At 45.9% G+C, this 24,694-nt stretch overlaps 1 protein-coding gene across 2 annotated transcripts in view; it reads right to left on the bottom strand.

Annotated features, from left to right (window-relative positions):
- The window catches only part of PYROXD2 (pyridine nucleotide-disulphide oxidoreductase domain 2), a 93,299-nt gene that overhangs the window by 23,771 nt on the left and 44,834 nt on the right, over positions 1–24,694 (bottom strand). For both annotated transcript variants that reach the window (XM_040361283.1, XM_040361282.1), the window contains exons 6-11: positions 23,677–23,830; positions 21,691–21,752; positions 17,652–17,749; positions 14,133–14,274; positions 9,964–10,098; positions 7,870–7,942 (exon numbers count right to left, since the gene is read on the bottom strand). In XM_040361283.1, coding sequence (XP_040217217.1) covers positions 7,870–7,942; positions 9,964–10,098; positions 14,133–14,274; positions 17,652–17,749; positions 21,691–21,752; positions 23,677–23,830 — 664 coding nt within the window. The remainder of the gene's footprint in view (positions 1–7,869; positions 7,943–9,963; positions 10,099–14,132; positions 14,275–17,651; positions 17,750–21,690; positions 21,753–23,676; positions 23,831–24,694) is intronic.

Genomic DNA, 24,694 nt, shown 5'->3' on the forward strand with positions numbered 1-24,694 from the left:
CGCTGCGCCAGCCTGGCGTGGGTTTTGAAGGCGTACGTCGGCGTAGGTGGAAGTGGGCATGACCCATGCAAATGAGGCGTGACCCCATGCAAATGATGGGCCGAGCGGCAGACATGTACAAATCATGAACTGCGCATGTGCACACCCCCGCGCCTGCTCACAACCACGCCGGCACAACTGCCTAAGCTACGCCGGATCACTGCGTACGCCGTGAACGTAACGTACGCCCAGCCAGACACACGTCCAACGCACAATACGCCGGCTTGTGTTCCCTGGTGCAGACCTGTGCATGTCTGTTGCTGGGTTGCACCTCCTTTATGGGGAATAACTTTACGCCGGACGTACAACTTACGTGCATCTAGCGTTGCATCTAGCGTAGCATGCGCCGGGCACACGCAGGTTCGTGAATTGGCGTATTTCCCTCATTTGCATGTTTGAATGGCTAATCAATGGGAGCAGGACAATGCGCCCAGCCTAAATGTGCGCCCACCCTACGCCGGCGTAAGCAAGCTACGTCAGCGGGGTGTAGCCTGTTTTTAGGCGCATATCTGTTCGTGGGTCTGGCGCACAGATAAGACGGCGCACATTTGCACTTACGTCGGCGTAACTTGTTATACGTCGGCGTAAGTGCTTTGTGAATCTGGGCCTATATATATATATATATATATATATATATATATATATATATATATATATATATATATACTGTGCTGTATTCAGCCACTGTGTTAGTAGGAATTAAAGATCACACAGGGTTCTCATTGGTGCAGGCCGAGGGGCTCCAGAATGTTGGTTCTGAGCAGAAAAAAAATATTCTTTTCAGTTTTCTCCAGGTTTGGCAAGTTCCAGATTAGGTTCTAAAGGCCATAGGCTTCGGAGAGTCTTGGCAAGGAAGAATACTCTAATGCCTCGTACACACGACTAGTTTTCCTGGCAGGAAAACTGCCATGAGAGCTTTTGGCCGGGAATCCCGGCCGCGTGTATGCTCCAGCGCAGTTTTCCCGTCAGGAAAACCACCAGGAACCCTGGCGGGGAAAAAGAGAACATGTCCGCTGATCCCCGCTGAGCCGGCGGATGACAGGGCGGTCCCCGCACACCTATGGGGGGATCGGATTAACACGCACCGTCTGTCCGTGTTCACCCAATCTGCTCTGCAGATGGATGGAAAAGTAGGATTTTCCTCCGTCTGCAGAATCGGAGGATTGCGGACCCGGATGAGATCGAGTGTCAGCGGATGTTCATTCGCTGACACCCGCTAGCTCATAGGGATCAATGTATGTCCCTTTTTCATCCTTAACCACTTAAGCCCCGGACCAATATGCAGCCTAAAGACCCAAGGTGTTTTTACAGTTCGGGACTGCGTCGCTTTAACAGACAATTGCGCGGTCGTGCGACGTGGCTCCCAAACAAAATTGGCGTCCTTTTTTCCCCACAAATAGAGCTTTCTTTTGGTGGTATTTGATCACATCTGCGGTTTTTAGTTTTTGCGCTATAAACAAAAATAGAGCGACAATTTTGAAAAAAAAGCAATATTTTTTACTTTTTGCTGTAATAAATATCCCCCAAAAACATATATAAAAACATTTTTTTTCCTCAGTTTAGGCCGATACGTATTCTTCTACCTATTTTTAGTAAAAAAAATCGCAATAAGCGTTTATCGATTGGTTTGCGCAAAATTTATAGTGTTTACAAAATAGGGGATAGTTTTATTGCATTTTTATTTTTTATTTTTTTTTTACTACTAATGGCGGCGATCAGCAATTTTTTTCGTGACTGCGACATTATGGCGGACACTTCGGACAATTTTGACACATTTTTGGGACCATTGTCATTTTCACAGCAAAAAATGCATTTAAATTGCATTCTTTATTGTGAAAATGACAGTTGCAGTTTGGGAGTTAACCACAGGTGGCGCTGTAGGAGTTAGGGTGCACCTAGTATGTGTTTACAACTGTTTGGGGGTGTGGCTGTAGGAATGACGTCATCGATCGTGTCTTCCCTATAAAGGGAATGACGCGATCGATGCGCCGCCATAGTGAAGGACGGGGAAGCCGTGTTTACACACGGCTCTCCTCGTTCTTCAGCTCCGGGGAGCGATCGCGACGGAGCGGCTATAAACAAATAGCCGCGCCGTGGTCCCGGATCGCTCCCCGAGCGGACCCGACCGCCGCATGTAGCGGGGGGGGTCCCGATCGGACCCCCCACCCGCTAATAGGCGAGGACGTACCCATACGCCCATGTGCCTGTACGTGCCATATTGTGGACGTATATGTACATGGGCTGGTCCTTAAGTGGTTAAACGGATGGATGAAAAAATGGACATACAGTCCCCATGTGTGAAAGGGGCCTAAGTGTAGCAATAAGTTGCTAAATGTTGTACCTTCATTAAATGTAACCACATTGCTACACTTGGAGGCTCCTCTCTTCTTTTTATACTCAGTTGTGACATGACGTTACTCTTATATCAAGACATCGCTTGTATATCAAGGCAAAATTTATTAAAACATTTTGCTTGTCTTGCAAAATGCTCTCAAATCAAGACGCTTACTCCGACTTGTTCATTCCCCGACTTAGTTGGGGTAGGCGGTACACTTTGGTGGGAGTGGGTCAGCCACGCCCTGTGACCTTTGACCGCTGGGAACCCGCCTTCTGACCTTTGACCTCTGGGGAGTCTAGCCATATTCTTGCCTACTGTGCACATAACCCCCTTCCTGCTCAGACGAAATTTTAGCTTCCGGCACTGCGTCGCTTTAACTGACAATTGCGCGGTCGTGCGACGTGGCTACCAAACAAAATTGACGTCCTTTTTTTCCCACAAATAGAGCTTTTTTGGTGGTATTTGATCGCCTCTGCGTTTTTTATTTTTTAGGCTATAAACAAAAAAAAGAGCGGAGATTTAAAAAAAAAAAAAACACAATATTTTTTACTTTTTGCTATAATAAATATCCCATTTTTTTTTTTAAAAATGTTTTATCTCAGTTTAGGCCGATATGTGTTCTTCTACATATTTTTGGTAAAAAAAAAAAAAAAACGCAATAACCGTATAGTAACTGGTTTGCGCAAACGTTATATTGCCTACAAAATAGGGGACATAATTATGATTTATTTTTTATTTATTTTTTACTAGGAATGGCGGCGATCTGCGATTTTTTTCGGGACTGCGACATTATAGCGGACACATCGGACACTTTTGACACATTTTTGGGACCATTCACATTTATACAGTGAACAGTGCTATAAATATGCATTGATTACTGTATAAATGTGACTGGCAGGAAAGGGGTTAACCATTAGGGGCGATGAAAGGGGTTAAAAGTGTTGCCTAGTGAGTGTTCTAACTGTAGGGGGAGGGGGGTGACTGGGGGAGGTGACCGATCTGTGTCCCTATGTACAAGGGACACAGCATCTGTCTCCTCTCCCTGACAGGACATGGATCTCTGTGTTTACACACAGAGGGCCAGATTCACATAGAGATACGACGGTGTATCTCCTGATACACCGTCGTATCTCAGAGTTGCATCGGTCGTATCTATGCGACTGATTCATAGAATCAGTTACGCATAGATATGGCTAAGATCCGACAGGTGTAACTGTGTTACACCGTCGGATCTTAACTGCAATTTTAAAATGGCCACTGGGGGCGTTCTCGCTGATTTACGGCGAGAATATGTAAATCAGCGAGATACGCCAATTCACGAACGTACGCGGGCCCGATGCAGTCACTTTACGCCGTTTACATAAGGGTTTTCCCGGCGTATAGTTACCCCTGCTTCTATGAGGCGCAGCCAATGTTAAGTATGGCCGCCGTTCCCGCGTCAAATTTTTTTTTTTACGTCGTTTGCGTACGTCGATTCACAAAAGCGCTGGACGCAAGTTACGCTCACGCCGAAAACCAATGACGTCCTAGCGACGTCATTAGGAGCAATGCACGCCGGGAAAATTCGCGGACGACGCATGTGCATTTAAATCGGCACGGGGACGCGCCTGATTTAAATACTACACTCCCCCTAGCCGCGGAATTTGAATTCCGCCGGGGGATTTACGATCCGCCGCCGCAAGTTTTGAGGTAAGTGTTTTGTGAATTACCTACTTGCCTCAAAAACTTGCGGTGGCGGATCTTAATTCACATAGGTTACGCGGATCTAAAGATCCACTAACCTATGTGAATCTGGCCCAGAGATTCACATCTCTGTGTTTACACACAGAGATTCAGGGTCCTGCCCAGTTACTGGGCAATCACGGCCGCCGGGCACGCGCATTGTGTTCCCAGTAACGCGACGGGTGCGCTAGTGGCTTTAAATGACAGGACGTCATATGACGTCCTGTCAGAACAATAGGGTATTCCGCCCGCCATCATTTGACGGCGTGCGGTTGCCAAGTGGTTAATGGGAAACCGTAACCCCAACCCCTAACCTTAAACCCTAAGGCTGCATTCACACCTAGGCGACAAGTAACGCCACGTACGTGGCGTATTTTGCTGCGATTCGTTTAACTTTTTTTTTTTTAACAAATCATTTCCATTGCTGTCTATGGCCGAACGCCAATGCCGCCTGAAAAAAAGGGTCCGGGACTTGTTTTCAGGCGGCAGGCGTACGGCGTTTCGGCGTTCGGCGTGAGATGTGAACCATCTCATAGACGGCAATGGAAATTCGCCCCTCCAGCGTATCGAGCGTCGGGCGTTTTGTCGCCAAGGTGTGAATGGAGCCTTACCCCCTAACCCCCATTCCTACCATTGAGTATCTCAGACATTATTCTCAGGAGTTTCCTGGGACCAAGTATTTTTTTTAAAGAGTTCCTCTGCATTAAAAAGGTTGAGAGCGCGTCTCATCTGGAATCCTTTTTCAGTTTCACACACCAGAGAGGCTCCTCAGAACCGCTTACCCGATGACTTTTACGGCTCGTTCGGCATTTAGATCCAAACAATGTGATGATTGCATTTTAATAGTGCGAGGGAATACATTTAATGAGAAAAAAAATCAGCATATTTGAAGATGGCTTCATCACTCCGCATATTTGTCTATTTCCCACACAAACCACAATATGTGCGGATGATTGCTCTATTCAGACGCGCTGAACGCGAATATAAATTGGGAATGTGTTTATATAGGAACCGGTTCTCCTGGTGGAGAGACTTTGCTGCATCCCAGGCGATGGGTTACAACAAATAGCCAGCGTATGATCATTATAGTATAATACACGGATATTTCCATTGGTATGGGGATTTTCATTGCCTGTATGGAAGCTCAGTTCCAGTCTTTTTAAAGAGAACCCGTCTATCAGGAACCAGCAACAGAGATGGTCAGATCTTTGTGGCTATACTAGCAAACTGAAACCAGACTATATATAGTGGGGCAGATTCAGATAGAGATACGACGACATATCTCCTGATACGCCATCGTATCTCTGAGATCCGAAGGTCGGATCTATGCGGCTGATTCATAGAATCAGGTTCCGCATAGATCTCTCTAAGATCCGACAGGTGTAAGTGACTTACACCGTCGGATCTTAGGCTGCAATCTCCTGCTGGCAGCTAGGTGGCGCTTCCGTTTGTATATGCGACAAATATGCAAATGAGGAGATCCGCCGATTTAAAGAAACGAACGACCGCCCGTCGCTTTTTTTTTACGTGGTTTGCGTTCAGCTTTTTCCGGCAGATAGTTACCCCTGCTATAGGCGGCGTATCCTATGTTAAGTATGGCCGTCGTTCCCGCGTCAAGTTTTGAATTTTTACGTCGTTTGCGTAAGTCGGTCGCAAATACGGATGGACGTAATTTACGTTCACGACGAAACCAATGAGCAATGCACGCCGGGAAAATTTGCGATCGGCGCGGGGACGCGCCTGATTTAAATACTACACTCCCCCTAGCCGCGGAATTTGAATTCCGCCGGGGGATTTACGATACGCCGCCGCAAGTTTTGAGGTAAGTGCTTTCTGAATACAGCACTAGCCTCTCAAACTTGCGCCGGCGGATCGTAAATCAGATAGATTACGCGGATCTAAAGATCCGCTAATCTATCTGAATCTACCCCAGTAAGGTAAGTTTCTTAATAGTAAAACAGAAGACATCCAAACGCCAACGAAAAAAGAAAACAAAGCAAACACGAAGATACAAGTGAACCACAACCATATAACCAAGCTACAGTCGTATGCAAAAGTTTAGGAACCCCTGACAATTTCCAAGATTATCATTTATAAATATTTGGGTGTTTGGATCAGCAATTTAATTTTGATCTATCAAATAACCGAAGGACACAGTAATATTTCAGTAGTGAAAAGAAGTTTATTGGATTAACAGAAAATGAGCAATATGCATCAAAACGCCTCCTGCCCCTGCTCATATGATAGACAGTACAGTGGTCCAATGCGGGGGCCAGGAGGCGTGGCTGTGCGCGACGGATATACACATATATTTAGCAGAGACCCTATAGAATAAAATGGTGGGTGTTGCCATTTTTTATGTCACGCGGTATTTGCTTGCTTTGGTTAGCCCAATTGTTTAGGAAATTGGCAAACTCGGATCCATTTTACGTCGGCAGAATGGCACGGACAGGCAAATGGGCGCACACGTACGTCCCTTTAAATTTGCCGCCATGTGGGCGCGCGCCCCCCCCTCTGCCGCGCGCTCAGTGACCATGCCAGCGATGCCTGAGGACACTATGTCGGCCGGTGTCCCGCGATCCTGTCACGGAGTTGCAGAACAGGGGGGTGCCTGTGTAAACAAGGCATCTCCCTGTTCTGCCTAGTGACAGGACACTGATCGTCTGCTCCCTGTAATCGGAAGCAGTGATCAGTGTCGTGTCACTCGTAGCCATGCCCCCACACAGTTAGAATAACTCCCTAGGGCACACTTAACCCCTTCCTCGCCCCCACTAGTGGTTAACCCTTTCCCTGCCAGTCACATTTATACAGTGAACAGTGCATTTTTATAGCACCGATCGCTGTATAAATGTGAATGGTCCCAAAATAGCGTCAAAAGTGTCAGATGTGTCCGCCATAATGTCGCAGTCACGATAAAAATCACTGATCGCGGCCATTACTAGTAAAAAAAAAAGCCATAAATCTATCCCCTATTTTGTAGACGCTATAACTTTTGTGCAAACCAATCAATAGTCGCTTATTGCGATTTTTATTACTTAAAAATAGGTAGAAGAATACGTATCGGCCTGAACAGAGGAAAAAAAAAATTATATATTTTTTGGGGATATTTATTATAGTAAAAAGCTTTTTTTTGTTTATAGCGCAAAAACTAAAAACCACAGAGGTGATCAAATACCACCAAAAGAAAGCTCTATTTGTGGGAAAAAAAGGACGTCAATTTTGTTTGGGAGCCACGTCGCACGACCGGGCATTTGTCAGTTAAAGCGACGCAGCGCCGAATCGCAAACAAGGGGCAAGGTCCTTAACCTGCATATTGGTCCGAGTCTTAAGTGGTTAAAGCGACGCAGTGCCGAATCGCAAAAAAAACGGCCCGGTCATTGGGCAGCCAATTCTTCCGGGGCTGAAGTGGTTAAAAAACATCAAATGGAAAAAGAAAATATGGACAACCGCACTCCAAAAAACCTTGATGGTTGTCTTTATTTAAAAAAGGAAAAATGCACTACAAGTCACAGCCCACTACATGGGAGTAAAATAACTGACGCGTTTTGCACTATAAATTAGTGCTTAATCATAGGTTAAAAAACATACCTGTATTGGGGAGTCGCACGGCAGCCAAAATATTTCCATTATTATTATTATTATGAATGGATTTGCTTTCCCCGGAGTCTCCGGCGGCATTATCCCCATGTCTCTGATTGGGTCATTAACTAAAATGTAAATATATTTTCTTTCATTAAGCTAATTGCTGTAATTGAGTCTAGCAAACCTACCATTTATTTTGGTAACTGGGGATTTGGCGTCAAGCTGCGAGACGCTTGTTAGAAACTCCTCCGGCAATTGCTCCTTAAAAAAAGAAAAGGATATCGTCTTTCATCCAGGAAATAACAAAATAATAATAATAAAAATCACCTGTGCTGCTATCTCGGGGTGAATGTGACTATTGCGGAGTGTGAGTGACGGGAGGACGCGGTCTAATCGGTGTTATGAATAAAGATGGCGGCGCTCGGCCGGTTGGGCCGCATTCTTGCAGAGGACTGTCGGAAGCCCGGCTGCCGGGATTGTCATTTGTCTCTGAGCCGACGTATGAGGACAATGTTTCTATAACTGATAATGTTCTCATTATTCTTACCAGGAGACTAACATCATCATTATCAAGAAGCCCGAGGCAATAGAAACAAACAAAAAGCTGGGAGAGAAACCTGCTGCATGCAAAATTCAGAACCGGCAATATCGCCGTAAATAATAATATGACACTTAATGTCACCGAGAGAAGCAGCCATTGGTGTGCGCATTAGGGAGGGCACCCCAGAGCACAAATACACTTGAGTGTAAATCGGAAGGGGAGTGGACAGTGTCATTAGGCCTCGTACAGACGAGCGGACCTGTCCGATGAAAACGGTCCGCGGACCGTTTTCACCGGACATGTCCGCTGGGATCATTCGGTCTGATGGCTGTACACACCATCAGACCAAATTTCCCGCGGACAGACGACGGGGTGACGACGCGGTTACGACGCGGTGACGTGGCGGCGACGATGACGCGGCGACGTGCGCGAACCCGGAAGTTTAATGCTTCCACGCATGCGTCGAATCACTTTGACGCCATGCGCGGGTTCTCGGGCCAGCGGACATGTCCAATGAGTCATACTGACCATAGGACATGTCCGGCGGACATGGTTCCAGCGGACATGTTTCTTAGCATGCTAAGAAACATTTGTCCGCTGGAAACCTGTCCGGTCGGCCGGAAAATTGTCCGGTCGGCCCTACACACGACCGAACATGTCCGCGGAAACGACATGTTCGGTCGTGTGTACGAGGCCTCAGAGCAAAGATTGGTGTCAGACATCTGCAATTTGTTTAGTTCCGAATACATTTTTTACCAAATTTTGACAAATTTGTTAATTCCGATATTTTCGAATTTCTGAATTTTTCAATTTCCAAATTTTCAGATTTCCGAATTTTCGAAAATCTACATTTCGGAAATTCGAAATTCGAAAATCGGAGATTAGAATATCAGAAATGAAAACATTCCAAATTCCAATATTCTAAATTTGAAAATTTACAAATTCCAAAATCGGGAAATTTGGATTACTGAATTTCCAAATTTACAAATTTTCGAATTTCCAAATTTACGAATTTTCGAATTTCCGAAATTCAGAATTTTTCGAATTTCCGAAATTCAGAATTTTTCGAATTTCCGAAATTCTGAATTTTTCGAATTTCCGAAATTCAGAATTTTTCGAATTTTCCGAAATTCAGAATTTTTCGAATTTCCGAAATTCTGAATTTTCGAATTTCCGAAATTCTGAATTTTCGAATTTCCGAAATTCTGAATTTTCGAATTCACAAATTTACAAAATTCACAAATTTACAAAATTCTGAATTTTCAAATTTACAAAATACAGAGATCCGCTCTCCTCTCCTCACCGACAACTTCTGTGTGAGGAGAGGAGAGCCGATCGCCTAGCAACCGGCTCTGTATTTACATCACATGACGGCTGTGATTGGACACCGCCATCATGTGATCAGGAGGGCCAATCACAGAGCCCTCCGGCCGCTCTGAGATGCGCAGTGTCCGGGTGACACGAGTGCATCTGGATCGCGCCGCTGCGCAGTCACGCACGAGCGCGATCCCCCTCCTTCTGAGGGACGTTCCCGAACATCCACTCAGAAGGAGAGAGCGCCCACCCGGACGTATATGTACAGTGGCCAGGTGGGAAGTGGTTAAAAAGTTTGGAGATGCCTGCTTTAAAGGACCAATAGGGATGGGCTTAGCTAAGCTAGAGAAAAAAAGTCAAAGATTGCATGTAAAGAATAGAAGAAGAATAGAAAGAAAAATCCCAAATATATTTCAAGGGTACTTACCTGTGGAGTGAGGGATAAAAATGTGTGATGAGGTGAGGCATTGGACAGGACCAACCTGCTGTGCACTTCTGTCCCATCTTGGAGAACAACACCATAAGCTTTTCCATTGTTATCCACCAAGATCTTCTCTACGACCTTCCAAAGATAGAAAGTTCATGGAGTCATTGAAAAGCCTTTACCTTCTGGTTCCATTGTTTTTATTCAGAGATGTCAAAGAAAAAAGTTACAGATAACGAAGTACAGTAAAATAACTTGGGTATAATGGCAATTCATTTTCACAAATACGTTATAAATACAGAGTGGGATGACTGTAGGTCAAATCAACATAAAATCTCAGCATCCTCGTGGGTATCGAGTTTAAAATTATGTTAATATCTACAGCCCCTTGAAATTTTACAAGGTTACAACCAAAAACTTAAATGTATTTTATTTTATTGGGATTTTATGTGATGGACCAACACAAAGTGGCTCATAATTGTGAAGTGGAAGGAAAATGATAAATGGTTTTCCAATGTTATTTACAAATAAATCTGTGAAAAGTGTGGGGGGTACATTTGTATGGCGCCCCCCGGAGTCAATACTTTGTGGAACCGCCTTTCTCTGCAATTACAGCTATAAATCTTTTTGGGGGTGTCTCTAAAGCCCCGTACACACGTCCGAGAAACTTGACGGGCAAAACACATCGTTTTGCTCGTCGAGTTCCTTGTGAAGCCGCCGAGGATCTCGGCGAGCCAACTTTTCCCATTGACTAACGAGGAAATAGAGAACATGTTCTCTTTTTGGCCCGACAAGATCCTCGTCGGTTTCCTCGGCCAAAAGTTACACACGACCGGTTTTCTCGGCAGAATACGTCTCCCATCGAGTTTCTGGCTGAATTTTGCCGAGAAAACTGGTCGTGTGTACGGGGCCTACCAGCTTTGCACATCTAGAGAGGACATTTTTGCCCATTCTTCCTTGTAAAATAGTGGGCTTGTGCAATTCGTTTCGGAACGTTTGGAAGCATTCGAATTCCGGAACAAAGCATTTACGAATAAAACCGAATCCGAAATAAATTACCGTATATACTCGAGTATAAGCCGACCCGAATATAAGCCGAGGCACCTAATTTTACCACAAAAAAATGGGAAAACGTATTGACTCGAGTACAAGCCTAGGGTGTCCATCTGCATGCCTCACTGTGCCCATGTGCATGCCTCACTGTGCCTTACTTTGCCTCACTGTGTCCATGTGCATGCCTCACTGTGCCCATGCCTCACTGTGCCTTACTTTGCCTCACTGTGTCCATGTGCATGCCTCACTGTGCCCATGCCTCACTGTGTCCATGCCTCACTGTGTCCATGCCTCACCCTGCCCATGCCTCACTGTGACCATGCCTCACTGTGACCATGCCTCACTGTGCCCATGACTAGACTGACGTTTAACATGGGAGTCTATGGAAGGGGTGTCTGGTTTGAAAAATCAGTGCTCCCCAGCCGTAGGTCCCCTAGATAACAAACGTTGCACACTTGTAGAGGAGACATGAGACTACACGTGTGCCAAGTTCCGGGTCCAGGGGACCTACGACCCCAAAGTTACCCGGAGAAATTACCATTTAACATGGGAGTCCATGGAAGGGGTGCCCGGATTTGAAAAATCGGTGCTCCCCAGCCGTAGGTCCCCTGGATAACAAACTTTGCACACTTGTAGAGGAGTGGGGCTACATGTGTGCCAAGTTTGGGGTCCAGGGGACCTACGGCCGGCCGGTACGGGGTCCCCAAAGTCCTGGAGATCAGGTGCAAAACGGTGACTCGAGTATAAGCCGAGGGGGGCATTTTCAGCACAAAAAAATGGGCTAAAAAACCCGGCTTATACGCGAGTATATACAGTATATCCAAATCGAAACAAGAAGAGAAAGAAAGGCGCACCAGCCTAGTGTGTTACCGTTGACAGTTTAATAAAATTGTATAAAAATGGAAAACTACTCACAATGGAGATAACAAAGTAGGCTTGTCAACAACGATGTAGTAGATACCCCTCGAACGAAACTCCAGAATAGGGGGGATAGAGGTGTGTCACTGCCGGCTTACGCATTTCGAGGCAACAAGGACCTCTTCATCAGAGCCCAGCAGTCCGCAAATAGCGAATGCCCGAATGCATTCGGCATTATTCGTTGTTGCGTTAATTTGAATTGTTTTTTTTTTTTCCCTAGTGAGCTTACACACATCCAACAATAACACTCTCTGCTCTGCTCTCTGCTCCTCCCTCACTGTGCTGAACTTCCTCTCAAAATGGTGTACAGGGGTGGAGGCTATAGCCGCATGTCAAAAACGAAAGTAAAAACACGAGATTTCAAATCGTTACAAATAACCGCAATGTATTTAGAAAAGTACAAATCCATTCGAAGCACGTTAGGCAGCGCCATTGTGACAGAGTCAGAGACACGGAAAATTACAAATCCACAAACCACAATGTACTCTACCGAAAGTACGATTTAAAAAACAACTAAAAATTAAGCTTAAATTAATAAGAGTCAATCCGATTCAACGGAAAATATCGCTTACGAAAATACAAATTATTCCTAACACGAAAATCCCGATTAGCAAAATTACAAATGATTACGAATCAACAGGACCGAAAAGAAACTGAACTAAACAAATGTTTCCGTTGTGCACAAGTCTACAAAATAGCTCAAGCTATTTTGTTTATCATTTAATATGGCTGAAGGATGCTCATTAATCATGATCCAGGACAGCTTAGACTTTAGTAGGTCAAAAGACATGATAGCGGTCCTCCAGGACCTAGCTAATGGTAATTTCCTCCACTACAAAGATAAACAATTATCAATCTTCTCAAGTGTTTTGGGGCCTTTTCCACCTGGCTGTATAGTAACCCTTGTTTTGGGGATTTGCTCAGATTGACTTGAGTGAGGGAATAAATAAAATGATAAAACTTCCAAAAATGTCTCACTTTGGGGCATTGCCACCATATGTAAAAAGTTGTCCCCTCTTTTCCACAGGCCCTAAAACACAATGAAGAAGACATAGAAAGCTATCCTCTTCGGGACCATATACCATCTTAGTAAAGCCTTCGTCTTCTACAGGCTGACATGGTTGGAGCAAATAATGCATTTTCCGGTAGTTGTATCTCAGACCTGCGGACAGATTGCCATCTAATATTATTTGAGTAGAATTATCACTACGGAAAACAGCAGACTTGGGAAGAGTGATTGTATCTCTGTGTTTCCATATTGATAAAACGGCTATATGGGGGAGGACAGGGGAGAATAGTGAGAACAGATAAAGATCTGTTTCATACATGAAGTAATTATGCAAAAAATATACAATCTAATATAACCTATAACTATTGCATACATGTATTAACTTGTCTATCCCTATAATTAGCTTGTTTATAAGAGTCTGATAAGCACAATGATAGAACAAACACATCTGCTTAGTAAACAATGTTACATTTATTTCCCAAGAAAATAGGAATATACTAAACAGCAGATATCTACAATATATAACAACAATAAAACATCAAAGATACTTATCACATCCTCTATAATAGACTCGTTGGCTGGTCTCCAGATGTTAAAAAGAGAGCTCTTTGATTGAAACAGCCCTTTTTAAAAACCTCAGTCATACCTCATCCAAACCCTCTCCCATTGCCAGCCCAACTCGGTTTTGGACGAATCAGAGTGTTCCTGGGGCATTCCTCCTCAACAGATTATATTACTGACCGTCCTGCCGTAATTGGCCTCTGGGGGCAGTATTGCCCATATCATCTTCAGAAGCTTGTTGGTCTTTGATCTTTGTCATCAATTATCTGGGCAGCCACAGCTCTCTTTGAAGCTTTACCTGCAGAGTGGTTAATCAAGAATTCTCATAGACAGATCGGAGCCGGTATTGCCATGCAAAGTTAGAGGCTTAATTGGTTATATTCCAACTTGGGGGGCCATATTATGCCTCTCTTCCAGGGAGTGAGAATATCCTCATCCTTTAAAACTATGGAAGTGCAAGTATCAGCCTAATTGATCTTTGGGAATAGGAAACAGATATGTAAAAGCTCCAGAAATATAACATTGGACCATGTTGCCTTCCAACAATACATCATAAAAATGGGCGTAAAGGTCTTTAATAAAAAAAAATCCTGTGTCTTTGCATTAGTGGTAGAAGATTGGCTCCACGTACCTTCTCTGTGTAAATCTCAGCTCCTGCTTCTGTCGCTGCTTTGGCAATTGCATTGGACACCATGCCCATTCCTCCTTCTACGTAACCCCACGAGCCTTTCCTCCCCTCTAGTTCTCCCATGACGTGATGTAATAAAACATACCTGTCATAGAGGAAGAACAAGCTGCAGAAGTCTTTCCAGAACATTTTTATCTCATCAAACCCTTTCTATTGTTTTCTTCTCTTGTATTTATTTTGATAACACCTGTATAATTTTGAAACTACCGGTATACACAATACAAATGCAAAGTAAAGCACAAACCCATCTGTAAATGAGAATCACTATAAACAAAGCAGCTTATGGCTTCACACTAAAACTTTTGTATGGATCCTGCCCTAGGCAGGAGTGTCCCTATAATACATTTAGTGCTGATGGGCCATAGTCAGCTTAGACCTTAATTTAAAGTTTAGTCTGTAGGTTTTCAACTAATTTCAGGTTATTGATGCTGGGGAGTGTCCCTGGCAATGGTGTAAGAAGATCTAATAGACTGAGTTAGGAATATCTCTGCTCTCCTAAGCCTGTTGCAAGGGGAGGATATATGCTTGGAGAAGGAAATTCTGGGAAGAACACATGTGCATGGAGAAGAAAGGCCTGGGGAGGACACATGTGCTTGTAAAGGATGGCCTGGTGAGGACACATGTGCTTGGAGAAGGAAGGCCTGAGAGGACACCTGTGCTTGAAGAAGGAAGGCCTGGGGAGGACACATGTGTTTGGAGAAGGAAGGCCTGGGGAGGACACATGTGTTTGGAGAAGAAAGGCCTGGGGAGGACACATGTGTTTGGAGAAGAAAGGCCTGGGGAGGACACATGTGCTTGGAGAAGGAAGGCCTGGGGAGGACACATGTGCTTGGAAAAGGAAGGCCTGGGGAGGACACATGTGCTTGGTGAAGGAAGGCCTGGGGAGGACACATGTGTTTGGAGAAGAAAGGCCTGGGGAGGACATATGTGCTTGGAGAAGGAAGGCCTGGGGAGGACACGTGTTTGGAGAAGAAAGGCCTGGGGAGGACACATGTGCTTGGAGAAGGAAGGCCTGGGGAGGACACATGTGCTTGGAAAAGGAAGGCCTGGGGAGGACACATGTGCTTGGAAAAGGAAGGCCTGGGGAGGACACATGTGCTTGGAAAAGGAAGGCCTGGGGAGAACACATGTGCTTGGAGAAGGAAGGCCTGGGGAGGACATGTGTTTGGAGAAAAAAGGCCTTGTGAGGACACATGTGGTTGGAGAAGGCAAGTTTGGAAAAGACACATGTGTTTGGAGAAGGAAGACTTGGGGAGGTGACATGTGCTTGGACAGGGAAGGCCCAGGGAGGACACGTGCTTGGAGAAAAAGGCCTGGGGAGGACACATATGCTTGGACAGGGAGGGCCTAGGAAGGACACATATGCTTGGACAGGGAAGGCCTAGGAAGGACACATGTTCTTGACAAAGAAGGCCTAGGAAGGACATGTGCTTGGACAGGGAAGGTCTAGGGAGGACACATGTGCTTGGACAGAGAAGGTCTAGGGAGGACACATGTGCTGCTTGGACAGGGAAGGTCTAGGGAGGACATATGTGCTTAGTGAAGGGAATCCTAGGAAGGACACATTTGCTTGGAAAAGACCAGCCTTGGGAGGGCTCATTCTTGGAAAAGAAAGGTCTGCGAAAGACACAGACTTGGAGAGGGAAGGGAGAAGAAATGAACTTGGAGAATGAAAGCCTAGGGAGGACACATGTGCTCAGAGAAGGAAGTCATGGAGAGGACAAATTTGCTTGGCCAGGGAAGGCCTGGGGAGGTTACATACCAGGAGAAGGAAAGCCTGGGGAAGACACATGTGGTTGGAGAAGGAGTGTTTGGGGAGGACAGATAGTATGTGCTTGGAAAAGCATGGTTTGGGGACGACACGTGTGCTTGAACAAGGAAGACCTATGGAGCCTACAGGGCCGATCCGAGACGGGGTGCACTGCGAGCATACATACGTTTACAGAAGGAAGTCCTAGGGAGGACACTTGATTAGAGAAGGAAATCCTAGGGTGGACACACATGATTGGAGAAGGAAGGCCTAATGTATACATTTGCTTGGACAAGAAAGGCCTGGAAAGTGCACGGGCTTTAGGGAGAAAATCCTGGGAGGACACATGTGCTTGTACAGGGAAGGCCTGGGGAGGACACATGTGCTTAGTGAAGGAAGTCCTGGGGAAGACACATGTTTTTTAGACAGGGAAGGCCTGGGGAAGGACATATGTTTTTGGACAGGGAAGGACTGGGGAGGACACAGGTTTGGAGAAGGAAGTCCTGGGGAGGACACATGTGCGTGGAGAAGATGGGCCTGGGGAGGACCCATGTGCTTGGAGAAGGAAGGTCCGGGGAAGACACAGGTGCTTGGATGGGGTAGGCCTAGGGAGGATACATGTTTGTGTAAAATAAATATCTGCGGTAGACATAGGTGCTTGGATAGGGAAGACCTAGGGAGGATACATGTTCTTAGAGAAGGAAGGCCTGGGGAGGACATATAGTATGCGCTTGGAGAATGAGGGTCTTGGGAAGACACATGTGCTACGAGAAGGAATGCTTTGTGAGGACACATGTGCTACAAGAAGAAATGCTTTGTGAGGACACGTGCTTGGAGAAAGAAGGTCTGGGCAAGACACGTGCTTGGAGAAGGAAGGTCTGGGGAGGACACATGTGCTTGGAGAAAGAAGGCCTGGGCAAGACACGTGCTTGGAGAAGGAAGGTCTGGGGAGGACACATGTGCTTGGAGAAAGAAGGCCTGGGCAAGACACGTGCTTGGAGAAGGAAGGTCTGGGGAGGACACATGTGCTTGGAGAAAGAAGGCCTGGGCAAGACACGTGCTTGGAGAAGGAAGGTCTGGGGAGGACACATGTGCTTGGAGAAGGAAGGTTAGAACAGCATGGCTGGAGGAAATATCCGGGGGAAGTTAAGTTTGACCCAGGATTAGAGTACCAAGGGTGACTTTTGCCTACTGGTAGAGTCTCGGGAAGAGCTAGGTGCAAGCTTGGACATAGTAGGAAGTCTGATGGGCCAATCTGGCTAAAAACTTTTCTGTATGACTAATTAGGATTCAGAGTATGCATGTGTTTTTTTTTTTTTTTGGGGGGGGTATCTTGTGACATATTCCTCTTCTCCCTTGGTTTATGGGTAAATATCAAACTTTGTCAACTTTTCAAAAAGTTGAGAATCCAGTCCTAAAGTGAATTGTCAATCCACCAATGCCACTTGGGGGTCCCTAGCTGCCTTCAGGGGGTAAGGGGGTGCTACAGTTAAAAAATAATTCTGACTGCTGTGGCCAACGATGTGTACAAATGTGAATGAATCGCCCCCCCCCCGCGGTGAGTAATATTGTACAGTAGAAAGATAATGAACAGTCCTCAATGAACTGCTGGAATCTACAGGTATGAGTGTGAATCAGCCACATACTATTCTAGAATAATACGCAGGAGGTGAAATGTAGATCTTATAACAATGCAAAAACTGATGACATACCCACTTCCAGGTGTAGATGGACTTGCCATTGCACCAATAACTGCATCTGTAGCGAGAGTACATTTCAAAGGTTCAGATTCAAACCACTGATCCAGGATCTGAAATACAAGTCACATCATCCTGCATGTTATTTCCTATATCTGTAGGGGAATTAGTCCATCCTTGAAGAGGGTGACAGGTAGTGAACTGCAGCGGAAATTAAAAAAAAAATGTCTCTCTTCTTCCTCAATTTGGTAAAATAAAACAACTGAGTGTGAAGTTCTATATGGTGCACTATGTAGCCAAAAGTATTGGGACACCTGCCTTTACACGCACATGAACTTTAATGGCATCCCAGTCATAGTCCGTAGGGTTCAATATTGAGTTGGCCCCGCCCTTTGCAGCTATAAGAGCTTCAACTCTTCTGGGAAGGCCGTCCGCAAGGTTTAGGAGTGTGTCTATGGGAATGTTTGGCTATTCTTTAACCACTTAAGCCCCGGACCTTTAGGCAGCTAAAGGACCCGGCCAGGTTTCGCGATTCGGCACTGCGTCGCTTTAACAGACAATTGCGCGGTCGTGCGACGTGGCTCCCAAACAAAATCGGCGTCCTTTTTTTCCCTACAAATAGAGCTTTCTTTTGGTGGTATTTGATCACCTCTGCGGTTTTTATTTTTTGCGCTATAAACAAAAATAGAGCGACAATTTTGAAAAAAATGCAATATTTTTTACTTTTTGCTATAATAAATATCCCCCAAAAATATATAAAAAAAAAATGTTTTCCTCAGTTTAGGCCGATACGTATTCTTATACCTATTTTTGGTAAAAAAATATCGCAATAAGTGTTTATCGGTTGGTTTGCGCAAAAATGATAGCGTTTACAAAATAGGGGATAGTTTTATTGCATTTTGATTAATTATTTTTTTTTTACTACTAATGGCGGCAATTTTTTTCGTGACTGCGACATTATGGCGGACACTTCAGACAATTTTGAGACATTTTTGGGACCATTGTCATTTTCACAGCAAAAAATGCATTTAAAATGCATTGTTTACTGTGAAAATGACAATTGCAGTTTGGGAGTTAACCACAAGGGGGCGCTGAAGGGGTTATGTATGACCTAATATGTGTTTCTAACTGTAGGGGGGTGTGGCTGTAGGTGTGACATCATCGATTGTGTATCCCTATAAAAGGGATCACACGATCGATGACGCCGCCACAGTGAAGAACGGGGAAGCTGTGTTTACACACAGATCTCCCCGTTCTTCAGCTCCGGGGACCGATCGCGGGACTCCAGCGGCGATCGGGTCCGCGGGTCCCGCGGTCCCGGAGCTTTGGACCGGGTCACGGGCGCGCGCCGCGACCCACGGCCGGGTACTAGCACAGGACGTACCTGTACGTGCATGTGCGGTCCTTAAGTGGTTAAGAAAGTGAATTTGTAAGGTCAGGCACTGATGTTGGATTAGAAGGCCTGTCTCACAGTCTCCGCTCCAATTCATTCCAAAGGTGTTCTATTGGATTGAGGTCAGGACTCTGGAGAGGTCAGTCAGGTTCTTCCACCCCAAACTCGCTCCTCCATGACTTTATGGACCTTGCTTTGTGCTCTGGTGGGCAGTCATGTTGGAACAGGAAGGGGCCGTCCCCAAACTGTTCCCACAAAGTTAGGAGCATGAAATTGTCCAAAATGTCTTGGTATGCCGACACTTTAAGAGTTCCCTTCACTGGAACTAAGGGGCCAAACCCAACCCCTGAAAACCAACCCCCACACCATAATTCCTCCTCCGCCAAATGATTTGGACCAGTGCACAAAGCAAAGTCCATAAAGACATGGATGAGCGAGTTTGGGGTGGAGGAACGTGACTGGCCTGCACCCGATAGGACACCTTTGAGATGAATTAGTGTGGAGACTGTGAGCCAGGCCTTCTGGTCCAACATCAGTGCCTGACCTCACAAATGCGCTTCTGGAAGAACGGTCAAACATTCCCATAGACACACTCCTAAACCTTGTGGACGGCCTTCCCAGAAGAGTTGAAGCTGTTATAGCTGCAAAGGGCGGGGCCAACTCAATATTGAACCCTACGGACTAAGACTGGGATGCCATTGTTGTACGTGTAAAGGTAGGCGTCCCAATACTTTTGACAATATAGAGCTAGATTCAGGTAGCTTGGCGTATCGTTGAGCGGGCGTAGCGCATCTCATATGCGCTACGCCGACGTAACTCTGAGAGGCAAGAGCAGTATTCACAAAGCACTTGCTCCCTACGTTATGGCGGCGTTGCGTAAATGGGCTGGCGTAAGCCCACCTAATTCAAATTTGGAAGGTAGTGGGCGTGTTGTATTAAGATTAACTGTGACCCATGTAAATGAATGGCCGAACGAACCGCGCATGCTCAGAATCACATCGCATATACTCCCTAAGATCCGACGGCTCAATGCGTGCGACGTGAACGTAACCTACGCCCAGCCCCATTCACGTACGACTTACGTAAACGACGTAAAATCCGACGGCTGTTATGACGTCCATACCCTAACATGACTTACCCCTGCTTTAGGTGGTATAACTTTACGTCGGACGTACGCCTTGCGTAAACTGCGTAGCTTACTGCGACGGCCACAAGTACGTTTGTGAATCGGCGTATCTAGGTCATTTACATATTCAATGCATAAATCAACGGAAGCGCCCCTATCGGCCAGCGTAAATATGCACCCAAGATACGACGGCGTAGGAGACTTACGTCGGTTGGATGGAGCCAGAATTCAGGCGTATCTGGTTTAAAGAATACGGCGCATAGATACGACGGCGCATCCATGGACTTACGCGGCGTATAAGAAGATACTTCGGCGTAAGTCCTAGGTGAATCTACCTCATAGTGTATATGCTTGAACACATCAGGAAACAAGTCTCGATGCCCCAAGTTGCATAAATGCATGGAAGTGGGCGGGTCCAGAGCCGCTTTTCAATCAAAATGCGCTGCCACTAAAAAGAAGAGTGGACCCAATAGGGAACTAGTCTTTCAGTTCCCCATCACGCCCCATCATCGCCCATCCACTGGCAAAGTCAATTCCCAAATATGGACATTGACATCTAATAAAAGAAAAGTCCCAATATAGGGGTCCAAATAAAATATTCATTGTATTCAGCGCAGTTACTCTACGTATTGTCTCTCTGCCGTGACCTTCATGTACAATAACTCTACGATGACTCTGTGGTCAGTGTAATGACTGCATTCAGACTCTTGTACAGCATACATAGCGGGCGATTGGTTATCTTCCTATCACACTACAATGAAACAAGTGATCTTCTTATAAACACCAAGGGCCAGATTCACGTAGAAGTGCGGCGGCGTAACGTATAGTAGATACGTTACACCACCGCAAGTTTTCAGCGCAAGTGCCTGATTCACCAAGCACTTGCGTGTAAACGTACGGCGGTGTAACGTAAAGGCGTCCGGCGCAAGCCCGCCTAATTCAAATAGGGCGTGCACCATTTAAATTAGGCGCGCTCCCGCGCCGGAAGTACTGCGCATGCTCCGTTTTGAAATTCCCGTAGTGCTTTGCGCGAAGTGACGTAATTTTTTTGAACGGCGACGTGCGTAACGTACTTTCGTATTCCTGGACGTCTTATGCAAAAAAAATAAAAAATTTGAAATTCGACGCGGGAACGACGGCCATACTTTAACATGGCTCGTCTAAATTTAAGCCATGTTAAAGCAGCCATAACTTTGCGACAGGAAAAAACGACTAGCGACGACGTAACGAACGCGAAAACCTTTGTGGATCGCCGTAAAAGCTCATTTGCATACCCGACGCTGGAAAACGATGCAAACTCCACCCAGCGGCGGCCGAAGTATTGCAGCCTAAGATCCGAAGGCGTACGAAGGTGTAAGCCTGTCGGATCTTAGCCAAAAGCCGTCGTATCTTGTTTGTGAATCACAAATTAAGATACGACGCGGCAAATTTGAAAATTACGACGGAGTATCAGTAGATACTCCGGCGTACTTCTTCTGTGAATCTGGCCCCAAGTTTCTTGTTTGAAAACTTCTGCAATAAAAGAAGTTGGTTACCTTGGATATAGGCGCAGTAAGAACTTCGTAATACTTAGGAAACTGACTCCCCAGTGTAATTCCTGGCATGTGAAGATAGAAGAAGGAGAAGTGTCAAGGTTACCAATAAATCGGTATTCATTTAATATATTACCTCTGAAAAGCTTTCTCTGAACATGATAAACAACTACTATAAGCCTGAAAAATCAATAGGCAGTATACCAATCATATCAGGCATTATTTTCCACATCTTCTTCCAGCTGTCATTTGAAATAGACTATAAAAAATAGTAGGAAAGAGAAGCGCAAATCTGGCGAGACGCTTTTTATTAAAAAGAAACAAAGTATAACAAAATGCACACACCTGTAATAGATATACAATGGAACCTCGGTTTAAGGCCCCATACACACGATAGAATCCATCCGCAGATAAATCCCAGCAAATGGGTTTCAGCGGATAGATCCTATGGTGTGTACACGCCAGCGGATCTGTTTCCGCGGAGAAATCTCCTCTGGGATGGATTCCAGCAGATAAATATTTGCTGACATGCACAACAAATCCATCTGCTGGAATCCATTCCAACGGATGGATCCGCTCGTCTGTACAGACTCACCGGATCCATCCGTCCAAAGGGATTCCCCGCACGCGTCGTAATGATTTGACGCATGCGTGGAATTCCTTATATGACAGCGTCGCGCCCGTCGCCGCGTCATAATCGCGGCGACGGCGCGACACGTCATCGCCAGAGGATTTCCGCGCGGATTTCAATGCGATGGTGTGTACACTCCATCGCATAGAAATCTGCGGAAATCTTTGAGAGGATTTATCCGTGGAAACGGTCCGCTGGACCGTATCCGCGGATAAATTCTCTCGTGTGTATGGGGCCTAAGAGTAACTTGGTTTGAGAGCGCTTTGATTTGCGAACAACTTTTTTTTTTCCAATTCTGACTCGGTTTGCGAGTGTTGACTCGCAAGACAAGCAGAATTCAAGCTAAGTAGGCCTGCAGTACCTCATTTGGCCTGAGGTACGGGGCGCAGAAGCCAAGCAAAGCCGAAAATAGGCCTGCAGTTCCCTTATTTGGCCTGAGGTACGGGGGGGGGCGCAGGAGCCAAGAAAAGCCGAATATTGGACTGCAGTACCTCATTTGGCCTGAGGTACGGGGCACAGAAGTCAAGCAAAGCCGAAAATAGGCCTGCAGTACCTCATTTGGCCTGAGGTACGGGGGGCCGCAGGAGCCAAGAAAAGCCGAACATTGGCCTGCAGTACCTCATTTGGCCTGAGGTACGGGGGCGCAGGAAACAAGCTGAAGTGTCCTCGGGCCTTTTCGGCACTCTCTGGCGTTCCCCCACCTCTGGCCGCATTCGGTATTGCATCCCATTGAAAAATAATTATACACATTTTTTTATCAAATAGGTTAAATATGCTCCTAGGCATGTTTAGCCATGATATCCCCCCATCCCCATGTAGAAAAATAATTATACCCATATTCTTATCAGGAACAGGTCAACTGTGTTCCTGTGCATGTTTAGCTATGATCATCCACCCATTATCCCCATGTAGAAAATTAAATATACACATATTCCTACCGTATCAGAAACAGGTCAAATGCATTACATGGGATGTGTATCCATGATATTCCACCCATAGTCTCCATGTAGAAAAATAATTACTATTATTGTACAGCTGCATGTATATTTATATATCAGCAAGTGACCAGTTAAACATTAGCAACTGCTTTTTGAAACATAGTATCGGGCACTGCAGGAAAGAATAACATATTTTGAGTAACAACAGAGTCATTACCATATATGTGTGTAAATAGTACACTGACATCTAGTGAGCGTTCTGAGCATTGCAGCCAATAATCCAATCATCCCAATATGCAGATTAGTACGTCCCGTTAATGGACTTTATACAGCGCAGATATGTGTGGTTTCTATTTGGCCACTATTATGAAAAATAAAAACATAAAAAACATTCCTACAGAAGTATGGAGTAGAACTCACCTGCTTTGATTAAAGGTCGTAGAGATCCAAGCGACTTCACCCTCTGCAGTAGTGACCCCTGAGTAATGGCCGCCGTGTCTACTGGAGGAGCATCAAGAAGAGGATCTATTGCCGACACCAAGCGATTCATAAAGTGCTCATACTTTGGGTAAGCCTGCGGAGGAAGAAAGAAAAGGAAGCAAGGAACTGATAATCCCTCATAATAAAATGTGCATAAATTCTACCTACTCCCAGAACAAATCTGATTTCCCTGCTGAAATATGCAACCGTTTGATGGGTAGAATTTTATTCTTTACATTAGCGGTACCAAACCCAGGGCGGGGGGGGGGGGGGGTTGTGTGCAGTCTGTTATCTCCAGGGGGTGGTGTGCAGCCTGTTACCTCCGGGAAGGGGGGGCTTTGGGGGGTGGTGTGCAGCCTGGTACCTCCAGGGGGTGGTGTGCAGCCTGTTACATCTGGGGGCTTTGAGGATTGCGTGCAGCCTGTTAACTCTAGGGGGGGTGTGCAGCCTGTTAGCTCTAGGGGGGCTTTGGGGATTGTGTGCAGCTTGCTACCTCCGGGGGGCTTTGGGGGGTTGGATGCAGCCTGTTACCTCCAGGGGGTGGTGTGCTGCCTGTTACCTCCGGGAAGAGGGAGCTTTGGGGGGTGGTGTGCAGCCTGGTACCTCCAGGGGGTGGTGTGCAGCCTGTTACCTCTGGGGGGGGGGGGGGCTTTGAGGATTGCGTGCAGCCTGTTAACTCTAGGGGGGGCTTTAAGGGGTTGTGTGCAGCCTGTTAGCTCTAGGGGGCTTTGGGGATTGTGTGCAGCTTGCTACCTCCAGGGGGCTTTGGGGGCTTGTGTGCAGCCTGTTACCTCAAGGGCGGGGAGGTTTAGGGGGTTGTATGCAGCCCGTTACCTCCAGGGTGTGGTGTGCAGCCTGTTACCTCCAGGGTGGGCAGTTTTAGGGGGGTTGTATGCAGCCTGTTACCTCCAGGGGGTGGTGTGCAGCCTGTTACCTCTGGGAAGGGGGGCTTTGGGGG

Source organism: Rana temporaria, chromosome 8, assembly GCF_905171775.1.
Source record: "Rana temporaria chromosome 8, aRanTem1.1, whole genome shotgun sequence".
Classification (NCBI taxonomy): Eukaryota; Metazoa; Chordata; class Amphibia; order Anura; family Ranidae; genus Rana; species Rana temporaria.